Source organism: Lissotriton helveticus, chromosome 2_1 (assembly GCF_964261635.1).
Source record: "Lissotriton helveticus chromosome 2_1, aLisHel1.1, whole genome shotgun sequence".
NCBI lineage: Eukaryota > Metazoa > Chordata > Amphibia > Caudata > Salamandridae > Lissotriton > Lissotriton helveticus.
In genome coordinates this window covers 6,177,472-6,202,261 of record NC_136059.1, presented here as the reverse complement: position 1 = coordinate 6,202,261, position 24,790 = coordinate 6,177,472, and the positions used below count along the sequence as shown (strand labels likewise).

Here is a 24,790-nt window from a genome sequence, read left to right as displayed (position 1 = left end):
CAAGAGACTAATGCACCTACTCAAAGACCCACCAAGAGACTAATGCACCCATTCACACACCACCCAGAGATGTCTGCACTCACTCAGAAACTCATGCACCCACTCACAGACCCACTCAGACACTCATGTATCCAATAACAGATCCACTTAGACACTTACACACACACTCACAGCCTCATGCACCCACTCACAGACCCACTCAGACACTCATGTATCCAATAACAGATCCACTTAGACACTTACACACACACTCACAGCCTCATGCACCCACTCACAGACCCACTCAGACACGCATGTATCCAATAACAGATCCACTTAGACACTTACACACACACTCACAGCCTCATGCACCCACTCACAGACCCACTCAGACACGCATGTATCCAATAACAGATCCACTTAGACACTTACATACACACTCACAGCCTCATGCACCCACTCACAGACCCACTCAGACACTCATGTATCCAATAACAGATCCACTTAGACACTTACACACACACTCACAGCCTCATGCACCCACTCACAGACCCACTCAGACACGCATGTATCCAATAACAGATCCACTTAGACACTTACACACACACTCACAGCCTCATGCACCCACTCACAGAGCCACTCAGACACTCATGTATCCAATAACAGATCCACTTAGACACTTACACACACACTCACAGCCTCATGCACCCACTCACAGACCCACTCAGACACTCATGTATCCAATAACAGATCCACTTAGACACTTACACACACACTCACAGCCTCATGCACCCACTCACAGACCCACTCAGACACGCATGTATCCAATAACAGATCCACTTAGACACTTACACACACACTCACAGCCTCATGCACCCACTCACAGAGCCACTCAGACACTCATGTATCCAATAACAGATCCACTTAGACACTTACACACACACTCACAGCCTCATGCACCCACTCACAGAGCCACTCAGACACTCATGTATCCACTCACAGATCCACTTAGACACTTACACACACACTCGCAGCCTCATGCACCCACTCACAGACCCACTCAGACACTCATGTATCCACTCACAGATCCACTTAGACACTTACACACACACTCACAGCCTCATGCACCCACTCACAGACCTAGTCAGACTCAGACGCCCTGTCACATATCCACTCAGAGACTCATGCACTTAGTGAGAGACCCACTGGGTAACTCATGCACTCACTTAAAAACCCAAAGAAATTCAGCAGTTATAGTTACCCGAGCTAACTATAACCTACGCCCCACAATGCACTGCTTGTGACCTCACATATTACATCACTTATGACATGGTCAGTGACATCACTCATGACATCACTGATTAATTCACAAATGACATCACTCATGATATCATCCATAGAACCACTCATAAACCCACTCCCACACAACCACTCACAAACCCATTCACAGACCCATACAAGTGCTCAAAAACACTCACTAACTGGTTTATAGAGTCACTCACACATCCACTCACAAGTACAGTCACTCACACAACCCATAACCTACCCATACAGCCACTCATGCACACACTCACTCGCCAATTTAGACACTAACCTATCCAGTAATACAGACACTAACACATACACTCATACACCCATATAGCTTACTCACACACTGAGTCACTCACCAATACAGCTACTCATATGCCTACTCACTCACCCATACAGTCACTCATATATCTACTTACCCACTGATACAGTTAGTCTCACGCCAACTCACTTACTTACTCATACGGATACTCACACATGTACTCACTCACCTATACAATCACTGACACAAGCACACACTCATCTATACAGGCACTTTCAAATTCACTCACTTGCCCATACAGACACTAACACACCTATACACGCACACATACAGTGCTTATGCACCCACTCATTCACCCATACAGCCACTCACATATCCCTTCACTCACCTATACAGGCTCTCACATACCCACTGACTCACCCATATACCACTAACACACCCACTCACCCACTCACTCACCCACACAGTCACTCACTTATCCATACAGCCACTCACACAGTCACTCACCCATACAACCACTTACAGATCCATAGAGCCACTCAGATACCTACTCACATGGATACAAACAGTCACTCAGCCACTCACAAACTTGTTACAAATAGTATCACTCATTAGTAGTATACTAAGGGGCATATTCTCAACAACGTGTGATAACCATTGCAAAAGTAAGTTAAAGCAACTCTCACCATCGCAGTCTATCACAGGAAAATAACACCTTGTTAACTAGGTATCCACAACACGGAGGTACCATGCAATAGGCCCCTGACAACGCGTCAAATGTCCACAATAAAGTCAACGCGATGCCGCTAAAATGTAAAATACAAACGCAGAAAAAATAGCGATGAGGCCAAACCCGATAAAAAAAGCAGCGAAAACCAGCAACAGGCCTGCAAATCCCACGCACCAGAAGGGAAAATGCACCATAAAAGCAGAGTAAAAAAAGGTGAGATGACAACGTACGAGCACAACCCCACAGCTGTGACGCAGGACAAATTACCACTGTCCCACATCAGAAATGCATTTCCTCACAAACAGCCACAATGTACATTGACATGCTTTCTGTATGTTACCTGCGCCAATGCGGACACATCCATGGAGCACACTGTGAAACCGCATCTCCCCTTCACATTGCAGAGGGATAAGCAACACCCCTTGCACACGGACGTGCCATGTCCATGATCAATCAGCAAGGAAAGCAAGGATTAATGTAGGGGCAGTGACACCCACTTACGTACATTTCGCCCTTGTCATGGGAATTGAGCCACAGGGTGCAGCCCTGCATCATGTCAGCACATATCGGAGCGCAAAAGAAGTCCTGTTCACACTTGTAAGCTACAATCGACAACCATAATGGAACGAAGTGAAACACATGTGAAACGCAGAATAGTGGGATCCTGTAACAACTGTGACACACAGAACTGGCAGTTCGAATACGTGACACCCTAAACAGCCTCACTGCACAGAGGTGAGACACACACCATCCATCAACAAATTCCTAACTTGTCAGCACATGTCGCACCCACACTTGTCTGAGCGAAGTGCCTGTACAGACTAGTGACATGTACGGAGGAGATGTGTATTGGAATGCATTTATTTGCACATGCTGTGCCTGTGGTCAGTCATCGTACTGTCCCATAATTGCTAAGGACCATCACATCACATCGTCAACTAGAGAATAAATTGTCAATGATGTAGTCCCTACGGGCTATTCCTGCTGCGGCTGCAGGGGGGTGTGGTCCACCTGCCTCATCATCATCATCATCGTCCGGTGCATCTTGCACTTGGATCCATGGGGCTTTGCTGTGTACACATATGTTGTGCAACACACAACATGTAACAATCATTTTGCACACGATGTTTGGGCTGTACAGGAGCCTTCCACCTGTGATGTCCAGGCACCTGAAACGTGACTACAACACGCCAAATGTGCTCTCCATGATGCCCCTGGTGCGTTCGTTGGCCACATTGTACTGCCTCTGGGCCTGTGTGTTCAGGGCTCGGAGGGGTGTCATCATCCAAGCGCAGAGTGCATATCCTTGGTCACCTGTGACAGTGCAGAGAGGCATGAGTCAAAACTACGTACTGCATGATGTGTTGGCAGGCACACTGGTTTATTGGTGTGTGGTACGTGCGACTTAGTGATTCCTGTATGACATGAACTGTTTATTGCAAATGAGCGGTATCAGTGTGTCTTACGTGACCTCACTGCTGCTCCTCCATCCCCCCAGGCGTAGTTGCGCGTGTGCGCAGCGTGGTTGCATCACTTGCACCCCTTACGCACACCATTGAAATGCCTGTCTGTGCATGTCCACAAGCCTGACTATGACACAGTGTTGATGTGCGCAGAAGGTGGCCGGCCATGTGTGTGTAGGCCCATTTTAAGGGCAGGGCTGACACAAATGTAGAGCACCTGGCTGGCTTCACTCGACACGCAGTTGAGGGTAGATCTTTGGCTCATGCTACCCTAATAGCGACACACACAACCGTTGACATGTGTGATCCCTGACCCCGAGCGGGCATGTCCTTCTCCATGTACCCCTTCGGCCAAGCACGCACACCGGGGGCATGCCACATAGCAACATTGTCGATTGTGAGACGGGTGGCACAGTCACTGCAACAGAGACACATGCATCAGCCACATCCTTGGCAAAGCCTACACTGAGCCTCACCCAGATCCACGTGTGGAGGAGCCACACCCCTACGCTGTACTGTCATTCGCCTGTCCATCCCGCCTACGCTCACAGGGAAGAACGACACAGTTACATGTCCAAGGTCTACACCACTGCCTGCAGTGACATGGTTGCGCATGCTGTACACAGCACAATGTAATGTGGAATGGCACCCCTCCCTCATGCAAACATAATGACCACACAGACACACTGAGATAGTTTATGGAACTGGCTACTGGCATGTGCGCCTGGCCCCCTTTATTGCCAGAGTCACATGTCCAGTGAGGCCTGTGCTGGATGGGTGTGTGGTGAGTGTAAGCCACCCCCCAGGGGATGGTTGGTTCTGGCAACAACCACAACAGTGATCAGACAATCAAAAGTTGAAAGTTCTTGCAGCAAGGGTCCATGACTTGTGCTGCAAAGAGTTAGTGACCATGGATGCACTGCGGCGGCACAGGCACACCGCCATAGTACTGTGACTTGCGGTGCACTGAGGTAGGGCCACGCGAGCTGAGCGGGTACTCGTCGATGTCCAAGGAGTTTGTCACGGAGGGTTGCTGGGGACAGTGGAAGGTGTCCCTTCATGGCATGATGCAGAGGGCAGAAGCAAGCAGAACCAGGCCAATGGTGGAGTTGAATGCTACAGACTACACTTTTCCACCATGTTAGTATCAGCTACATGAAGACAACCCCCAGGCCACGGACTTTCTGGGCACACACTCAGTGGCACCAGAGCTGAAAGGGGATGCAGTCTGCGATGAGACCTGTCCAATACATAGACTCAAACATGAAGAGAGCAAGATTCGGTTCCAATTGTGTGAACTACTCCACTGCAGTGTGTGCCAGAGACAGTGGTCAGCAGTGGCACACAGCCGCGTGGTAGGCAGGCACCGCACAGTCAGTGGTACCGGTGCTGTTGTTGGTAGAGTCCCATCACCTCCATATGGGTGAGCTTTTCCTCCTCCGGACTGAAGCGTGTCTTCCTCTTACTGCACTCTTTGCGTACTGTGACATGAAGACTGCTATGAAGAAATCAAGATTAATTTCCAAAAGTATGACCTAGTTGGCAGCAGTGCCTGCCAGAGGCAGCGGTCAGCGCTGGTTACCCGCTGTCCAGCCATCTCCTGGATCCCTAACACACAACGTTGGAATGGCATGTGGATTAGATTTGTGGCTGATGGAGGTAGTGGCACCAAGGCTGAGTGGGTGTGCAGCCGCTGATGATGCGGTGTCCTGCCTGATATGGACTGCATTCGATTGGTGTGAGGCCTGCAGGACGTCTCTGTAGGCCTAAGGCCGCAGTCAGCAAGGGCCCACTGACACGTTTGGTTGTAGTCCTACGCACATACTTGTTGGCACCACATCGAAGGGAGTATAGTGACATGAACTCAGTCGTGAATAATGTTCTCTGCCGTGGTGTAATCAAGACTCAGTTCCAAATGTGTGACCTCTTGTCAGCTGTGTTTGCCAGAGGAGTCCATCTACGAGAAAATAGTTCTTCGGGCCTGTGTCGAGGAGGCCGTAATGGTCTGAGGAGGCTGCCAAGGTCAGGAGCCTCGGGCTTGGAGCTTGCAGCGGCACTTGGAGGGCCCTCTTCGACACACGCTGGTGTCGGCAGGTGAGCAGTGATGGCTGGATGCGCAGGGGCGGGCATGACGGTTTCGGGGACCAGCGGCCCGGGGGTCAGCAGGCACACAGGGTTACAGCCAACACTGCTCATGGTGATGGTATCAGCCTCATGGTGGGGTGAGAGGCACCACCCTGGCACGCCCAGAGTAATGTGCCTTTTATTCACGACTACGCTGGCCTGGCGTATGCCAGTCCAGCCCACTCTGCACACGCTTGCAGGGGGGACGTAACAAGCTACATTTCCGTGATCTCCCCCCTGGCTGGGGTGACATGGTTGCATCCACTGTCCTCAACACTACCCCCACTAGCAGTGTCTGTCGACATAGATATGTCTGTGGTCCGCATACTGCTGTGTGGCCAGCACATCCACGCCACACTTGGCATTGTGTGCATTCTCATTCATCCGTCACATCGCCTCCTTCGCACATGCCTGCTTTCCTCCTCTCCCCACCTTCTGCTCTCGTGTGGCTGCGGTGCCATGCAGTTGATGGCTCATGTACATGGCTAACCCAGGTTCCCACAGTAAGCTGTGCTTTCGTGTCTGGTGGTGGGCATGATGTTTGGCATGTTGTATGTGACTTTGTGATGTGTGCATTACCAGAGGTGTGAGTTGCAGGATTGTGGAGTTGAGATGTGTGGTGTGTTCATGTTGGGCCCGATTCACAGAATGAACTTAAGACTAAATCCTAAACTTACTACTATTTGGTATTCACAGAATGCACTTACTACTTTCGGGATTCACAGAGTGAACTTACTACTTTCGGGATTCACAGAATAAACTTACTACTTTCAGTATTCACAGAATAGATTTAAGACTACTAACTCTAAGTCCGAAATCGGGGAGTAAATTACGGCCCGGAGGCGGAGCTTATGGCCCGGAGGCGGAGCTTACGGCCCGGAGGCGGAGCTTACGACCCGGAGGCGGAGCTTACGGCTCGGAGGTGGGGATTTTTGCCATGCTCAAATCTCCAACTCTGGGCCGCAAGCTCCGCCTCCGGGTCGGAAGCTCCGCCTCCGGGTCGTAAGCTCCGCCTCCGAGCCGTAAGCTCCGCCTCCGGGCCGGAATTTACTCCCCGATTTCGGACTTAGAGTTAGTAGTCTTAAATCTATTCTGTGAATACCGAAAGTAGTAAGTTTATTCTGTGAATCCCGAAAGTAGTAAGTTCACTCTGTGAATCCCGAAAGTAGTAAGTGCATTCTGTGAATACCAAATAGTAGTAAGTTTAGGATTTAGTCTTAAGTTCATTCTGTGAATCGGGCCCGAGGTTCTTACCAACGAGCAGTGCATTTCCGTAGGTGCCAGCCTGGAAGCGCTGGTTGAGGATGGACTGACGGAAGATGTATGAATCATGCACGCTGCCTGGGTGGTTGGCATCGACATTGAAGAGTGCCCGGTGGGCCACTATTGTCTGCACATTGATGGAATGCTGCAAGACTCCTCCGACTCTGGCTGTTGTTGGTTGAAAGGCACCAGAGGCCAACAAGTGAAGCACGGCCAGTATCTTTGCCTGAGGTGGGATGTTGGTTGTCCGCTGTGTTGGTACCGTCAGCCTGTGGGCAATGATGTTCATACACAGTTACCTGGTATGTGTCCTCCCTCGCTGCACCCATGTATCCACACGAGGCAAAGCCCTCCGGGGGTCATAATGCCATCCCGTCTCTCAGCAACGGTAAGATATAGCATATTACATAGTGTTGTGCAGCGTCTACATGTTTTATGCCACAACATTTTTTTCATGTTTCTTTTAAAAGACTATTTGCCAAAACCAGGACGTAGGGTGGAAGGGATTAAGGGCCAGATTTACGACGTGCAAAATAGCGCCTAGCAAATTGCAACTTGTTTGCGACTCGCAATTTGCGAGGCACTATTTGTCATGTACAATAGTGTGTTTAAAACTGTTTGTGATTCCCAATGGGGTCGCAAATTGCAAGGCTCATGAATATTAAATGAGCCTCTCAAAATTTGCGAGCCCACTGGGAATGACGCCCTCCCAGAGATGGTGGCCTGCTGGGCTCAGCTGACCACCATGTCTGGGACTGCTTTTAAATAAAGCAGTTTTTAAAAAAATGCAGCCCGTTTTCCTTAAAGAAAAAGAAGATGCATTTAAAAATAAAAAAGGAAACGTTTTCATTTAATTTTTTAAGGGCAGGCAGCAGACCCTGGGACCACTGCCTGCCCTTAAAAAATATTTTTAGAGACAGTCACAAAGTGGAAGGGGTCCCCTGGGGATCCCTTCCTAATTGCGACTGCATTACCACCCTCTTGAAAAGGTTGATAATTTACTAGTGTTTTGCGACCGCAATTGCGGTCGCAAAACATTCATACATGGGTTACGGTTGCTATTAGGAAGGGAACGCCCCTTCCTAATAGCGACTCGCAATTCCTAAATAGCTAGTCGCAAATAGATTGCAACTCGCTATTTAGAAATTGTACATAGCCCTTTCACATTTTGCATGTGCAAACAGGTCGCAAACCTGTTTGCGCATGCAAAATTGGGTCGTACACCTGGCCCTAAATTTGTGCAATACGTTGAAATGATATAGAACAGGGACTGTGACCATTGTAAGTGTATGACGCAATGTGTGAGGCAGTAAAGAGCACTTTTTGTGTCCAGTTTACCCTACTGTGCTAATAAACCTCAATTCGGCCTTTTCATTCTAGTAATACATGTGTGAATGTGCATTTATTAGTACAGCTGCTCAAATTGGTCCCACATTTATTTTCACTGCCATTGCATAGGTGTTTATAAATCATATTCATTCCTGCCTGCCGGTAAAATGAATGTGGCCATATGCGTTAATAGGAATAGGTGCACAAGTAAACCCAAGTCCAGTCATGTATTCCTCACTGCAAAGGCCACATTTCATGTGTTACCTCCATACGGTTTGACAGACCTGGATGACGCGGCTTTAGTCGCACACACAACATAGGAACACAGCTGGGCCCAAGTATTGTGACGGCGTTTACCTTTTTGTACAACCACTACCCATGACAAACCAGCATGGCATGACCCATACATGCAGACGCACGTGTGACATGCTACCTTCACCTTACTGGCTGGCGGGAGGACATGTGACCCTCTGAGGCTCCGCCTCTCGAGAACCCTGGCTCCTCGTACACTCAACACTGGCAGCAACTGGAAAATCACACCCTGCACATCTGCATATCACCCAGTGGGCATTGCCACAGCTAGGGATAGTTAGATCTGCTTTAAGGTGCTTTCTTACTTTAAAATGTTAATGCTGCCACTGACAAATCCACTTACCTCCAACGTTACTTTAACCTTTGCTTTTTTCAGTGAATTTCTCAGGCTTTTTTAAAATAAAAACAGATCTTACTTTATCTCTTTCTCTCTCGCTCTATCTCTCTCGCTCTATCTCTATCTCTCTCGCTCTATCTCTCTCGCTCGATCTCTCTCTCTCTCTCGCTCTATCTCTATCTCTCTCGCTCTATCTCTCTCGCTCTATCTCTATCTCTCTCGCTCTATCTCTCTCGCTCTATCTCTCTCGCTCTATCTCTATCTCTCTCGCTCTATCTCTATCTCTCTCGCTCTATCTCTCTCGCTCTATCTCTCTTGCTCTCTCTCGCTCTATCTCTCTCGCTCTATCTCTCTTGCTCTCTCTCGCTCTATCTCTCTCGCTCTATCTCTCTTGCTCTCTCTCGCTCTATCTCTCTCGCTCTATCTCTCTCGCTCTATCTCTCTTGCTCTCTCTCGCTCTCTCTCTCGCTCTATCTCTATCTCTCTCGCTCTATCTCTATCTCTCTCGCTCTATCTCTATCTCTCTCGCTCTATCTCTCTCGCTCTATCTCTATCTCTCTCGCTCTATCTCTCTCGCTCGATCTCTCTCTCTCTCTCGCTCTATCTCTATCTCTCTCGCTCTATCTCTCTCGCTCTATCTCTATCTCTCTCGCTCTATCTCTCTCGCTCTATCTCTCTCGCTCTATCTCTATCTCTCTCGCTCTATCTCTATCTCTCTCGCTCTATCTCTCTCGCTCTATCTCTCTTGCTCTCTCTCGCTCTATCTCTCTCGCTCTATCTCTCTCGCTCTATCTCTCTTGCTCTCTCTCGCTCTATCTCTCTCGCTCTATCTCTCTTGCTCTCTCTCGCTCTATCTCTCTCGCTCTATCTCTCTCGCTCTATCTCTCTTGCTCTCTCTCGCTCTCTCTCTCGCTCTATCTCTATCTCTCTCGCTCTATCTCTATCTCTCTCGCTCTATCTCTATCTCTCTCGCTCTATCTCTCTCGCTCTATCTCTATCTCTCTCGCTCTATCTCTCTTGCTCTCTCTCGCTCTATCTCTCTCACTCTATCCCTCTCTCGCTCTATCTCTCTATCTCTCTCACTCTATCCCTCTCTCGCTCTATCTCTCTATCTCTCTCACTCTATCTCTCTCGCTCACTCTATTTCGCTCTATCCCTCTCTCACTCTATCTCTATCTCTCTTGCTCTCTCTCGCTCTATCTCTATCTCTCTCGCTCTATCTCTATCTCTCTCGCTCTATCTCTCTTGCTCTCTCTCGCTCTATCTCTCTCGCTCTATCTCTCTTGCTCTCTCTCGCTCTATCTCGCTCTATCTCTATCTCTCTCGCTCTATCTCTATCTCTCTCGCTCTATCTCTATCTCTCTCGCTCTATCTCTATCTCTCTCGCTCTATCTCTCTCGCTCTATCTCTCTCACTCTATCCCTCTCTCGCTCTATCTCTCTCGCTCTATCTCTCTCGCTCTATCTCTATCTCTCTCGCTCTATCTCTATCTCTCTCGCTCTATCTCTCTCGCTCTATCTCTCTTGCTCTCTCTCGCTCTATCTCTCTCGCTCTATCTCTCTCGCTCTATCTCTCTTGCTCTCTCTCGCTCTATCTCTCTCGCTCTATCTCTCTTGCTCTCTCTCGCTCTATCTCTCTCGCTCTATCTCTCTCGCTCTATCTCTCTTGCTCTCTCTCGCTCGCTCTATCTCTATCTCTCTCGCTCTATCTCTATCTCTCTCGCTCTATCTCTATCTCTCTCGCTCTATCTCTCTCGCTCTATCTCTCTTGCTCTCTCTCGCTCTATCTCGCTCTATCTCTATCTCTCTCGCTCTATCTCTCTCGCTCTATCTCTATCTCTCTCGCTCTATCTCTCTTGCTCTCTCTCGCTCTATCTCTCTCACTCTATCCCTCTCTCGCTCTATCTCTCTATCTCTCTCACTCTATCTCTCTCGCTCACTCTATTTCGCTCTATCCCTCTCTCACTCTCACTCTATCTCTCTCGCTCTATCTCTATCTCTCTCGCTCTATCTCTCTTGCTCTCTCTCGCTCTATCTCTCTCGCTCTATCTCTCTTGCTCTCTCTCGCTCTATCTCTCTTGCTCTCTCTCGCTCTATCTCTCTCGCTCTATCTCTCTTGCTCTCTCTCGCTCTATCTCTCTTGCTCTCTCTCGCTCTATCTCTCTCGCTCTATCTCTATCTCTCTCGCTCTATCTCTCTCGCTCTATCTCTCTCACTCTATCCCTCTCTCGCTCTATCTCTCTCGCTCTATCTCTCTCGCTCTATCTCTATCTCTCTCGCTCTATCTCTATCTCTCTCGCTCTATCTCTATCTCTCTCACTCTATCTCTCTCGCTCTATCTCTATCTCTCTCGCTCTATCTCTATCTCTCTCACTCTATCTCTCTCGCTCTATCTCTCTCACTCCATCTCTCTTGCTCTCTCTCGGTCTATCTCTCTCGCTCTATCTCTATCTCTCTCGCTCTCTCTCTATCTCTATCGCTCTATCTCTCTCACTCTCTCTCTCTCTCACTCTATTGCTCTATCTCTATCTCTCTCTCGCTCTATCTCTATCTCTCTCTCGCTCTATCTCTCTCGCTCTATCTCTCTCGCTCTATCTCTCTCGCTCTATCTCTATCTCTCTCACTCTATCTCTCTCGCTCTATCTCTCTTGCTCTCTCTCGCTCTATCTCTCTTGCTCTCTCTCGCTCTATCTCTCTCGCTCTATCTCTCTTGCTCTCTCTCGCTCTATCTCTCTTGCTCTCTCTCGCTCTATCTCTCTCGCTCTATCTCTTTTGCTCTCTCTCGCTCTATCTCTCTCGCTCTATCTCTCTCGCTCTATCTCTTTTGCTCTCTCTCGCTCTATCTCTCTCGCTCTATCTCTCTCGCTCTATCTCTCTCGCTCTATCTCTATCTCTCTCGCTCTCTCTCTCGCTCTATCTCTATCTCTCTCGCTCTCTCTCTATCTCTATCGCTCTATCTCTCTCACTCTCTCTCTCTCTCTCTCTATCTCTCTTACTTTATCTCTCTCTCGCTCTATCTCTATCTCTCTCTCGCTCTATCTCTCTCGCTCTATCTCTCTCTCTCTATCTCTCTCGCTCTATCTCTATCTCTCTCGCTCTCTCTCTCGCTCTATCTCTCTTGCTCTCTCTCGCTCTATCTCTATCTCTCTCGCTCTATCTCTATCTCTCTCACTCCATCTCTCTTGCTCTCTCTCGCTCTATCTCTCTCGCTCTATCTCTCTTGCTCTCTCTCGCTCTATCTCTCTCGCTCTATCTCTATCTCTCTCGCTCTATCTCTCTTGCTCTCTCTCGCTCTATCTCTCTCGCTCTATCTCTCTTGCTCTCTCTCGCTCTCTCTCTCGCTCTATCTCTATCTCTCTCGCTCTATCTCTATCTCTCTCGCTCTATCTCTCTCGCTCTATCTCTCTTGCTCTCTCTCGCTCTATCTCTCTTGCTCTCTCTCGCTCTATCTCTATCTCTCTCGCTCTATCTCTATCTCTCTCACTCCATCTCTCTCGCTCTATCTCTCTTGCTCTCTCTCGCTCTATCTCTCTCGCTCTCTCTCTCTTGCTCTCTCTCGCTCTATCTCTCTTGCTCTCTCTCGCTCTATCTCTATCTCTCTCGCTCTATCTCTATCTCTCTCACTCCATCTCTCTCGCTCTATCTCTCTTGCTCTCTCTCGCTCTATCTCTATCTCTCTCGCTCCATCTCTCTCGCTCTATCTCTCTCTCTCGCTCTATCTCTATCTCTCTCACTCCATCTCTCTCGCTCTATCTCTCTTGCTCTCTCTCGCTCTATCTCTATCTCTCTCACTCCATCTCTCTCGCTCTATCTCTCTCGCTCTATCTCTCTTGCTCTCTCTCTCTCACTCTATCTCTCTCGCTCTATCTCTCTCTCTCGCTCTATCTCTATCTCTCTCGCTCTCTCTCTCGCTCTATCTCTCTCGCTCTCTCTCTCGCTCTATCTCTCTTGCTCTCTCTCGCTCTCTCTCTCTCGCTCTCTCTCTCGCTCTATCTCTCTTGCTCTCTCTCGCTCTATCTCTCTTGCTCTCTCTCGCTCTATCTCTCTTGCTCTCTCTCGCTCTCTCTCTCTCACTCTATCTCTCTCGCTCTATCTCTCTCTCTCGCTCTATCTCTCTTGCTCTCTCTCTCACTCTATCTCTCTCGCTCTATCTCTATCTCTCTCGCTCTATCTCTCTTGCTCTCTCTCGCTCTATCTCTCTCGCTCTATCTCTCTTGCTCTCTCTCGCTCTATCTCTCTTGCTCTCTCTCGCTCTCTCTCTCGCTCTATCTCTATCTCTCTCGCTCTATCTCTATCTCTCTCGCTCTATCTCTATCTCTCTCGCTCTATCTCTCTCGCTCTATCTCTCTTGCTCTCTCTCGCTCTATCTCTATCTCTCTCACTCCATCTCTCTCGCTCTATCTCTCTCGCTCTATCTCTCTTGCTCTCTCTCTCTCACTCTATCTCTCTCGCTCTATCTCTCTCTCTCGCTCTATCTCTATCTCTCTCGCTCTCTCTCTCGCTCTATCTCTCTCGCTCTCTCTCTCTCTATCTCTATCTCTCTCGCTCTATCTCTATCTCTCTCACTCCATCTCTCTCGCTCTATCTCTCTTGCTCTCTCTCGCTCTATCTCTATCTCTCTCACTCCATCTCTCTCTCTCGCTCTATCTCTATCTCTCTCTCTTGCTCTCTCTCGCTCTATCTCTCTTGCTCTCTCTCGCTCTATCTCTATCTCTCTCGCTCTATCTCTATCTCTCTCACTCCATCTCTCTCGCTCTATCTCTCTTGCTCTCTCTCGCTCTATCTCTATCTCTCTCACTCCATCTCTCTCGCTCTATCTCTCTCGCTCTATCTCTCTTGCTCTCTCTCTCTCACTCTATCTCTCTCGCTCTATCTCTCTCTCTCGCTCTATCTCTATCTCTCTCGCTCTCTCTCTCGCTCTATCTCTCTCGCTCTCTCTCTCGCTCTATCTCTCTTGCTCTCTCTCGCTCTCTCTCTCTCGCTCTCTCTCTCGCTCTATCTCTCTTGCTCTCTCTCGCTCTATCTCTCTTGCTCTCTCTCGCTCTATCTCTCTTGCTCTCTCTCGCTCTCTCTCTCTCACTCTATCTCTCTCGCTCTATCTCTCTCTCTCGCTCTATCTCTCTTGCTCTCTCTCTCACTCTATCTCTCTCGCTCTATCTCTATCTCTCTCGCTCTATCTCTCTTGCTCTCTCTCGCTCTATCTCTCTCGCTCTATCTCTCTTGCTCTCTCTCGCTCTATCTCTCTTGCTCTCTCTCGCTCTCTCTCTCGCTCTATCTCTATCTCTCTCGCTCTATCTCTATCTCTCTCGCTCTATCTCTATCTCTCTCGCTCTATCTCTCTTGCTCTCTCTCGCTCTATCTCTCTCACTCTATCCCTCTCTCGCTCTATCTCTCTATCTCTCTCACTCTATCTCTCTCGCTCACTCTATTTCGCTCTATCCCTCTCTCACTCTATCTCTATCTCTCTTGCTCTCTCTCGCTCTATCTCTATCTCTCTCGCTCTATCTCTATCTCTCTCGCTCTATCTCTCTTGCTCTCTCTCGCTCTATCTCTCTCGCTCTATCTCTCTTGCTCTCTCTCGCTCTATCTCTCTTGCTCTCTCTCGCTCTATCTCTCTCGCTCTATCTCTCTTGCTCTCTCTCGCTCTATCTCTCTTGCTCTCTCTCGCTCTATCTCTCTCGCTCTATCTCTATCTCTCTCGCTCTATCTCTCTCGCTCTATCTCTCTCACTCTATCCCTCTCTCGCTCTATCTCTCTCGCTCTATCTCTCTCGCTCTATCTCTATCTCTCTCGCTCTATCTCTATCTCTCTCGCTCTATCTCTATCTCTCTCACTCTATCTCTCTCGCTCTATCTCTATCTCTCTCGCTCTATCTCTATCTCTCTCACTCTATCTCTCTCGCTCTATCTCTCTCACTCCATCTCTCTTGCTCTCTCTCGGTCTATCTCTCTCGCTCTATCTCTATCTCTCTCGCTCTCTCTCTATCTCTATCGCTCTATCTCTCTCACTCTCTCTCTCTCTCACTCTATTGCTCTATCTCTATCTCTCTCTCGCTCTATCTCTATCTCTCTCTCGCTCTATCTCTCTCGCTCTATCTCTCTCGCTCTATCTCTCTCGCTCTATCTCTATCTCTCTCACTCTATCTCTCTCGCTCTATCTCTCTTGCTCTCTCTCGCTCTATCTCTCTTGCTCTCTCTCGCTCTATCTCTCTCGCTCTATCTCTCTTGCTCTCTCTCGCTCTATCTCTCTTGCTCTCTCTCGCTCTATCTCTCTCGCTCTATCTCTTTTGCTCTCTCTCGCTCTATCTCTCTCGCTCTATCTCTCTCGCTCTATCTCTTTTGCTCTCTCTCGCTCTATCTCTCTCGCTCTATCTCTCTCGCTCTATCTCTCTCGCTCTATCTCTATCTCTCTCGCTCTCTCTCTCGCTCTATCTCTATCTCTCTCGCTCTCTCTCTATCTCTATCGCTCTATCTCTCTCACTCTCTCTCTCTCTCACTCTATTGCTCTATCTCTATCTCTCTCTCTCTATCTCTCTTACTTTATCTCTCTCTCGCTCTATCTCTATCTCTCTCTCGCTCTATCTCTCTCGCTCTATCTCTCTCTCTCTATCTCTCTCGCTCTATCTCTATCTCTCTCGCTCTCTCTCTCGCTCTATCTCTCTTGCTCTCTCTCGCTCTATCTCTATCTCTCTCGCTCTATCTCTATCTCTCTCACTCCATCTCTCTTGCTCTCTCTCGCTCTATCTCTCTCGCTCTATCTCTCTTGCTCTCTCTCGCTCTATCTCTCTCGCTCTATCTCTATCTCTCTCGCTCTATCTCTCTTGCTCTCTCTCGCTCTATCTCTCTCGCTCTATCTCTCTTGCTCTCTCTCGCTCTCTCTCTCGCTCTATCTCTATCTCTCTCGCTCTATCTCTATCTCTCTCGCTCTATCTCTCTCGCTCTATCTCTCTTGCTCTCTCTCGCTCTATCTCTCTTGCTCTCTCTCGCTCTATCTCTATCTCTCTCGCTCTATCTCTATCTCTCTCACTCCATCTCTCTCGCTCTATCTCTCTTGCTCTCTCTCGCTCTATCTCTCTCGCTCTCTCTCTCTTGCTCTCTCTCGCTCTATCTCTCTTGCTCTCTCTCGCTCTATCTCTATCTCTCTCGCTCTATCTCTATCTCTCTCACTCCATCTCTCTCGCTCTATCTCTCTTGCTCTCTCTCGCTCTATCTCTATCTCTCTCGCTCTATCTCTATCTCTCTCACTCCATCTCTCTCGCTCTATCTCTCTCGCTCTATCTCTCTTGCTCTCTCTCTCTCACTCTATCTCTCTCGCTCTATCTCTCTCTCTCGCTCTATCTCTATCTCTCTCGCTCTCTCTCTCGCTCTATCTCTCTCGCTCTCTCTCTCGCTCTATCTCTCTTGCTCTCTCTCGCTCTCTCTCTCTCGCTCTCTCTCTCGCTCTATCTCTCTTGCTCTCTCTCGCTCTATCTCTCTTGCTCTCTCTCGCTCTATCTCTCTTGCTCTCTCTCGCTCTCTCTCTCTCACTCTATCTCTCTCGCTCTATCTCTCTCTCTCGCTCTATCTCTCTTGCTCTCTCTCTCGCTCTATCTCTATCTCTCTCGCTCTATCTCTCTTGCTCTCTCTCGCTCTATCTCTCTCGCTCTATCTCTCTTGCTCTCTCTCGCTCTATCTCTCTTGCTCTCTCTCGCTCTCTCTCTCGCTCTATCTCTATCTCTCTCGCTCTATCTCTATCTCTCTCGCTCTATCTCTATCTCTCTCGCTCTATCTCTCTTGCTCTCTCTCGCTCTATCTCTCTCGCTCTATCTCTCTTGCTCTCTCTCGCTCTATCTCGCTCTATCTCTATCTCTCTCGCTCTATCTCGCTCTATCTCTATCTCTCTCGCTCTATCTCTCTTGCTCTCTCTCGCTCCATCTCTCTTGCTCTCTCTCGCTCTATCTCTCTCGCTCTATCTCTCTTGCTCTCTCTCGCTCTATCTCTCTTGCTCTCTCTCGCTCTATCTCTCTCGCTCTATCTCTCTTGCTCTCTCTCGCTCTCTCTCTCGCTCTATCTCTATCTCTCTCGCTCTATCTCTCTCGCTCTATCTCTCTTGCTCTCTCTCGCTCTATCTCTCTTGCTCTCTCTCGCTCTATCTCTCTCACTCTATCTCTCTCGCTCTATCTCTCTCACTCTATCTCTCTCGCTCTATCTCTCTCGTTCTATCTCTATCTCTCTCGCTCTATCTCTCTTGCTCTCTCTCGCTCTATCTCTCTCACTCTATCTCTCTCGCTCTATCTCTCTCACTCTATCCCTCTCTCGCTCTATCTCTATCTCTCTCGCTCTATCTCTATCTCTCTCACTCTATCTCTCTCGCTCTATCTCTATCTCTCTCACTCTATCCCTCTCTCGCTCTATCTCTATCTCTCTCGCTCTATCTCTATCTCTCTCGCTCTATCTCTATCTCTCTCTCGCTCTATCTCTATCTCTCTCACTCTATCTCTCTCGCTCTATCTCTATCTCTCTCGCTCTATCTCTATCTCTCTCACTCTATCTCTCTCGCTCTATCTCTATCTCTCTCGCTCTATCTCTATCTCTCTCACTCTATCTCTCTCGCTCTATCTCTATCTCTCTCGCTCTATCTCTATCTCTCTCACTCTATCTCTCTCGCTCTATCTCTATCTCTCTCGCTCTATCTCTATCTCTCTCACTCTATCTCTCTCGCTCTATCTCTATCTCTCTCGCTCTATCTCTATCTCTCTCACTCTATCCCTCTCTCGCTCTATCTCTATCTCTCTCGCTCTATCTCTATCTCTCTCACTCTATCTCTCTCGCTCTATCTCTATCTCTCTCACTCTATCTCTCTCGCTCTATCTCTATCTCTCTCGCTCTCTCTCTCGCTCTATCTCTATCTCTCTCGCTCTCTCTCTATCTCTATCGCTCTATCTCTCTCACTCTCTCTCTCTCTCACTCTATTGCTCTATCTCTATCTCTCTCTCTCTATCTCTCTTACTTTATCTCTCTCTCGCTCTATCTCTATCTCTCTCTCGCTCTATCTCTCTCGCTCTATCTCTCTCGCTCTATCTCTATCTCTCTCACTCTATCTCTCTCGCTCTATCTCTCTTGCTCTCTCTCGCTCTATCTCTCTTGCTCTCTCTCGCTCTATCTCTCTCGCTCTATCTCTCTTGCTCTCTCTCGCTCTATCTCTCTCGCTCTATCTCTTTTGCTCTCTCTCGCTCTATCTCTCTCGCTCTATCTCTCTCGCTCTATCTCTTTTGCTCTCTCTCGCTCTATCTCTCTCGCTCTATCTCTCTCGCTCTATCTCTCTCGCTCTATCTCTATCTCTCTCGCTCTCTCTCTCGCTCTATCTCTATCTCTCTCGCTCTCTCTCTATCTCTATCGCTCTATCTCTCTCACTCTCTCTCTCTCTCACTCTATTGCTCTATCTCTATCTCTCTCTCTCTATCTCTCTTACTTTATCTCTCTCTCGCTCTATCTCTATCTCTCTCTCGCTCTATCTCTCTCGCTCTATCTCTCTCTCTCTATCTCTCTCGCTCTATCTCTATCTCTCTCGCTCTCTCTCTCGCTCTATCTCTCTTGCTCTCTCTCGCTCTATCTCTATCTCTCTCGCTCTATCTCTATCTCTCTCACTCCATCTCTCTTGCTCTCTCTCGCTCTATCTCTCTCGCTCTATCTCTCTTGCTCTCTCTCGCTCTATCTCTCTCGCTCTATCTCTATCTCTCTCGCTCTATCTCTCTTGCTCTCTCTCGCTCTATCTCTCTTGCTCTCTCTCGCTCTATCTCTCTCGCTCTATCTCTATCTCTCTCGCTCTATCTCTCTTGCTCTCTCTCGCTCTATCTCTCTCGCTCTATCTCTCTTGCTCTCTCTCGCTCTCTCTCTCGCTCTATCTCTATCTCTCTCGCTCTATCTCTATCTCTCTCGCTCTATCTCTCTCGCTCTATCTCTCTTGCTCTCTCTCGCTCTATCTCTATCTCTCTCGCTCTATCTCTATCTCTCTCACTCCATCTCTCTCGCTCTATCTCTCTTGCTCTCTCTCGCTCTATCTCTCTCGCTCTCTCTCTCTTGCTCTCTCTCGCTCTATCTCTCTTGCTCTCTCTCGCTCTATCTCTATCTCTCTCGCTCTATCTCTATCTCTCTCACTCCATCTCTCTCGCTCTATCTCTCTCGCTCTATCTCTATCTCTCTCACTCCATCTCTCTCACTCCATCTCTCTCACTCTATCTCTCTCGCTCTATCTCTCTCTCTCGCTCTATCTCTATCTCTCTCGCTCTCTCTCTCGCTCTATCTCTCTCGCTCTCTCTCTCGCTCTATCTCTCTTGCTCTCTCTCGCTCTCTCTCTCTCGCTCTCTCTCTCGCTCTATCTCTCTTGCTCTCTCTCGCTCTATCTCTCTTGCTCTCTCTCGCTCTATCTCTCTTGCTCTCTCTCGCTCTCTCTCTCTCACTCTATCTCTCTCGCTCTATCTCTCTCTCTCGCTCTATCTCTCTTGCTCTCTCTCTCGCTCTATCTCTATCTCTCTCGCTCTATCTCTCTCGCTCTATCTCTCTCGCTCTATCTCTATCTCTCTCTCTCGCTCTCTCTCTTGCTCTCTCTCTCGCTCTATCTCTATCTCTCTCGCTCTATCTCTCTCTCTCTCTCTCTCTCGCTCTCTCTCTCTCGCTCTATCTCTCTCGCTCTCTCTCTCTCTCTCTCTCTCGCTCTCTCTCTCTCGCTCTCTCTCTCTATTGCTCTATCTCTCTAACTCTCTCTCTCGCTCTCTCTCTCTATTGCTCTATCTCTCTATCGCTCTATCTCTCACTCTATCTCTCCTTCTCTTCTCTCTCTCTCGCTCTCCTTCTCTCACTCTATCTCTCGCTCTCTCTCTCTCACTCTATCCCTCTCGCTCTTTCTCTCACTCTATCTCTCGCTCTCTCTCTCTCACTCTATCTCTCTCGCTCACTCTATTTCGCTCTATCCCTCTCTCACTCTATCTCTATCTCTCTCTCTCTCTCTCTCACTCTATCTCTCGCTCTCTCCCTCTCTCCCTCTCCCTCTCCCTCTCTCTCTCTCACTCTATCTCTCGCTCTCTCCCTCTCTCCCTCTCCCTCTATCTCTATCTCTCTCACTCTATCTCTCGCTCTCTCTCACTCTATCTCTCTTTCTATCTCTCTCGCTCTATCTCTGTCACTCTATCTCTCTCACTCTATCTCTCTCGCTCACTCTATTTCGCTCTATCCCTCTATCGCTCTATCTCTCTCACTCTATCCCTCTCTCGCTCTATCCCTCTATCGCTCTATCTCTATTGATCTATCTCTCTCTTGCTGGCTCTTTGGCTCTGGATGTCTCTAGTTCTCTCGACAGAGGTCTAGCACATGGTAAGCGAGCGCTCACTGAATCCGTTTCTTTCTCCTTCTCTAGAGGTCTTGCGGCTCGATCCGAACACAGCCAGCCCAATGCTCAGCGTCTCAAAGGATGGGACTAGTGTGAAACAGGGCGTGCTCCAGACCCTGCCCGACACGCCCGAGCGCTTCATTGGTCTGCCCTGCGTCCTGGCCACGAAGGGCATCTCCTCGGGGAAGCACTACTGGGAGGTGCAGATCCTGGACGATCAGTGTGAGGGTTGCAACCCCAGCATCTGGATCATAGGTGCCGCCAAGCAGAGCGCCAAGAGGAAGGGCAAGGTCTACGCCACTGCAGACGAGGGCATCTGGGTCCTCCAGTGGATCAACTTCTACCAAGGAGGACTCTCTGTGCCGTACGATGTGATGAACGCGAAGACCAAGCCCAGCATTCTAGGCTTATTTCTTGACTACGCGATGGGATCCCTTACCTTTTATAACGCGGCCAATGGGCAGGTTCTCTACACTATTACCGACAAATTCAGTGAACCAGTCTTCCCTCTCTTCTGCACCACAAACTCAGTGGAACTCAAAGTGTGAGCTCTCTTAGAGGACGCCTCATCCCTCAAGTATATGTCCCAGAGCTTGGATCTTCTCTGATTTAATTCATCTGCTTTAGTTGCAGGCGTTAGGCCTGCTGAAACCTGGAACATTAAGCAATGTTACTGCAACGATCATGACCACTGCACTGCTAGTTACAGACACAACCCTGCCACCAAGTGCAAACCTCTCACGCCCACAAAGACGCGGCTCCACCCATCTCGAGCAATATCACACAAGACCCCGGGGGCCCTCAGAGGGAACCTTACTCTCGTCCCTTCCCTCATATTGTTGCATGCCTGAGCCCTTACTTCTGCATTTTACTACCACATTTCAATCTTCAAACTTACTACCCTAACCCTTGGCCCAAAACTAAATACCCAAAGCCCACTCCTCTAAATCTAACAGGACCCAACATCTGCTGACCTCATTAACCAGAGATTACAGAACTCTTTACTATCCAGAGCCTCACTATCTTACTCTACTAACCCGATCCTTCGCTCTCTTAATCTACTAACAAGAGTCCTCGCAGTCTTAATCTAACCAGAGTTCTCGCAGTCTTAATCTACTAACCAGAGCCCTTTGCGGTCTTAATCTACTAACCCGATCCTTCGCTGTCTTAATCAAACCAGAGCTCTCGTGGTCTTACTCTACTAACCAGAGTTAGTAAATATAAAGATTCATCTTGATACTACTAGACACAGCCACCACCTTCAAACTCTACTGACAGAGCTGGTCTCCAGCCCTTACTCCCACTGGCATCTACCGACCTCTGCTAACTAGATCACACGTCCACAATCTTATGAACGGTCGTCGCTGTTGAGTCTGGCCTACTAAAGCCTCCAAGCAGTCTTTAGTAACAAGAGCCGCACTCTCAAATCTTACCAAGGATCATCCTCACTTATTACCCCTGCCAGACCCTCCCCGCCAAGCCTTAACTCATCGCTACCTACAGCGCCCATCCCATTCCTTGCCACCCTCTGCTCCTCTCTCCAGACCTATGGAACCAGAGCCCTCCCTGACCGTCTGCAGTGGGAGACCCCAAACTTCCTGCATCACTGACCGAGCCCTCGCTTCTATCCATCCTCATCACCTTCAATATTGCTACCCAAAGCTCTCACCTCAACGCCTTACTACGCTCTCTGCTAACACCCTCATCTACCAACAATACTACCCACGCCTTTCATCCTCTGGAATAAATTGGTTCTGTATTTCTTTCTCGAGAAGCAGTATGAAAACCTCTGTTTTTCATTTGTAGTTTCTGACAAATCTTCAATTATTCAGAACATTTTAATATGAAATCAATGTACAATTGAGATGTATATACAATTGTGTTCCAGTAACTACACAGTGCAGTGATTTACTCCTGTAACAGCTGCTACATGAGTAAATACTTTGAAAAATGTGTTTTAGATCATATACTTGTATCAATAAAACGTCTGTTTTGCCTTCAATAAATCATCTTGCATGAAAGCTCAGAGTGTGTCTGTTTCCTGTGACAGAGCCTGGAGTATCGTCCTTGCATAGCGCGCCTCGCTTCCTTCCTCCACCTATTAGATGCCACCGGGCAGTATTCTATCAGGATATTGAGTTTCTAATATTCTTATGCAATAACTACTTCCAAAATACCTACCACTTTTGTATCATGAAGGTAAGTGTTGATTTATTATGTTTAACTCCACATCTGTGTACCCTAACACTTGTATTTCTCTTCATGGTACGTCAATGTGGCGTTAAGAATTCCTTCATATACTTGCAGTACAATATTCTATATTTTGGCTACAATACTTTTCTGGGACAATATTTTTCTACTGTTCGATTCTGATTAAGAAAGATAACATACACTTTTAAGAAAGTTTACACTTTTTTAAGTAAGCTTACTCCTTTTTGGTATTCACAAACTGCACTTTTGTAGTAATTTACACATTTACAATGTACACTTTTGTAATACATCCAGCACTGCACATAGTCAATAACTCAAACTTCAATACCGCTCCTTCAGAAAATTTTGGAGGTAGGGACTAACTAGAAAGGGTAAGTTACCGCAAAATTGTAAATGACTTCAAAAGTGCAGTTTCTGAATAGCAGCTTGTAGTAAGTTGTGTCCCTAGTTACTTATGCCTACTACCTCTCCTGGTGATTAGGCCATCAACCAGGACTCTCTGTCCTGGGCTTTTCTTTCAATCTGACTCCGGCTGTATTACATCTCCTTGTAGTCTGCCTCAAGGCCTCGAAACCAGGTGTTTTTTTGGCCTTCCTCTTTTCCTTTTCCCTTGAGCGTACCAGGTCTGGGATTGCCTGGTGGTATTTGATGCAGAGGGTGTGACCTTTCCAGCCCCACATTATTTTCCGATTTCTTAATGAGCAGGGAGTTGGAAAGTCTGCTGCAATAGGTCGTTGTTGCCGATGGTGCATTACCCCCTCATGGGTCCTCCCCGTCCCAGTCCTTACCACGTGAGGCAGTCCTGCCTCCACCCAGCCAATCAAAACGCCAGAAATCCAAAGGTCGAAGGTGACATAAGCCCCTCCCACCCACCGCCATGCCTGTTTTTTTTCTGCTCCGACGGCTGTCGGAACGCTGGTGCTCCCGGTTCCTGCCTTTGTTCCTGTTTTCTTCTGGATGGTTTGGCGGTGCCGTGAGTGTTTCTTTTGCATTTTTACATGCTTCTGTTTATGGTCTTTTCTTGTTTTTACCGGCGCGGCCGCTCCGGTCCTCCGGCCGGCCACGCTCCTGTTCTGGGGTCAGGATGCTCCCCGTTCATGTGCTGGGCTGGGGCGGGGAGCCCTCCTGGTGTTCTGGCCCCAGGTCGTTCCGGCGCTGGTGCTTTAGTGCAGCGTCCGGCCCCTGCAGCCATGTTCTTCATATGTGGCTGTGGGTGGAGACTGCAGGGCTGCCCTTTTTTGTTTATTTTCTGATCTCACATACGAGATTTCTGTTTGGGGCAGTGTTTCCTGGAGGTTGCCGGGCACTTCCTTTATTGGTGTGTTGGGTGTTTTCCTGGTGCTCGCTTCGGCAGCACTTATACTATACTTGGAACAGTACAGAGAAGATTGGCATGGCCCCTGCGCAAGGATGACATGCAGATTCGTGAAGCGTTCCATATATGGGGTTTACTCCTTTGCTCGCCATATTTGAGGGGACTTCCTCTCCGGTGCATCCACGGAGCTGTTGCTCATTGGTATGTCATATGCCTCTGGTGTCACAGGCTATCATGTGCTGAGGGTTCAAGTCCTGCCAATGCTGTCAATGTGACTTGGGATGTTCATTTTCGTGCTGTGCTTTGGAAATTTGCATTCTCTTTGTCCACGTAGCATCTTTTGCAGTTTTTCTTGGACTGTTTTGCGCTGTCTGCGCGGCTGGTGCATGCGGCTATGCCATCATCTCTTGTTGGTGGGATCGTGGACGTTTTTCCCTGTTGGGGTATACATTCGGGGATGGACTTTCTCCCTGATACTTTTGCTCCGGCGGGGTTTATTCCCGGTTTTTTTCTGGCCATTTCGTGCTGTCCTGTTGGCTGTACTGGCTGCGGTGTCACTTGGCATTGCCATGCGGGGTGTTCCTCTCTTTCTGGGGACACGATTTTGCCTGGCGGTCTTTGTCACCTGGTATCCTCCATTTTTCTTCTTTTTTGCGCCTTCTCCCTCTGTCTTCGGAGGCTTCTTCCCTGGAGGTCCGGGTTGGGCGGTTGGTGGATTCCGCTCTCAAGAGTTCATATGCTGCTTCTCCTTTTTGGGGTGTGTGCTTGCTCTTTTTCGGTCTGTGCTTCGCAGG

General features: G+C 48.5%; 1 protein-coding gene and 1 non-coding gene across 2 annotated transcripts in view; both read left to right on the top strand.

The window, feature by feature from the left end:
• Positions 1-22,480, top strand: part of LOC144819172 (E3 ubiquitin-protein ligase TRIM39-like) — a 223,002-nt gene extending 200,522 nt beyond the window's left edge. Inside the window, exon 14 of the mRNA XM_078677145.1 lies at positions 20,498-22,480. Coding sequence (XP_078533271.1) covers positions 20,498-21,018 — 521 coding nt within the window. The 3' untranslated portion in view covers positions 21,019-22,480. The remainder of the gene's footprint in view (positions 1-20,497) is intronic.
• A 1,539-nt stretch (positions 22,481-24,019) lies between these two features.
• LOC144820555 (U6 spliceosomal RNA) lies at positions 24,020-24,126 on the top strand. Its single transcript, XR_013607843.1, has one exon. It is a non-coding gene; the product is annotated as a U6 spliceosomal RNA (small nuclear RNA).
• The last annotated feature ends 664 nt before the right edge of the window (positions 24,127-24,790 follow it).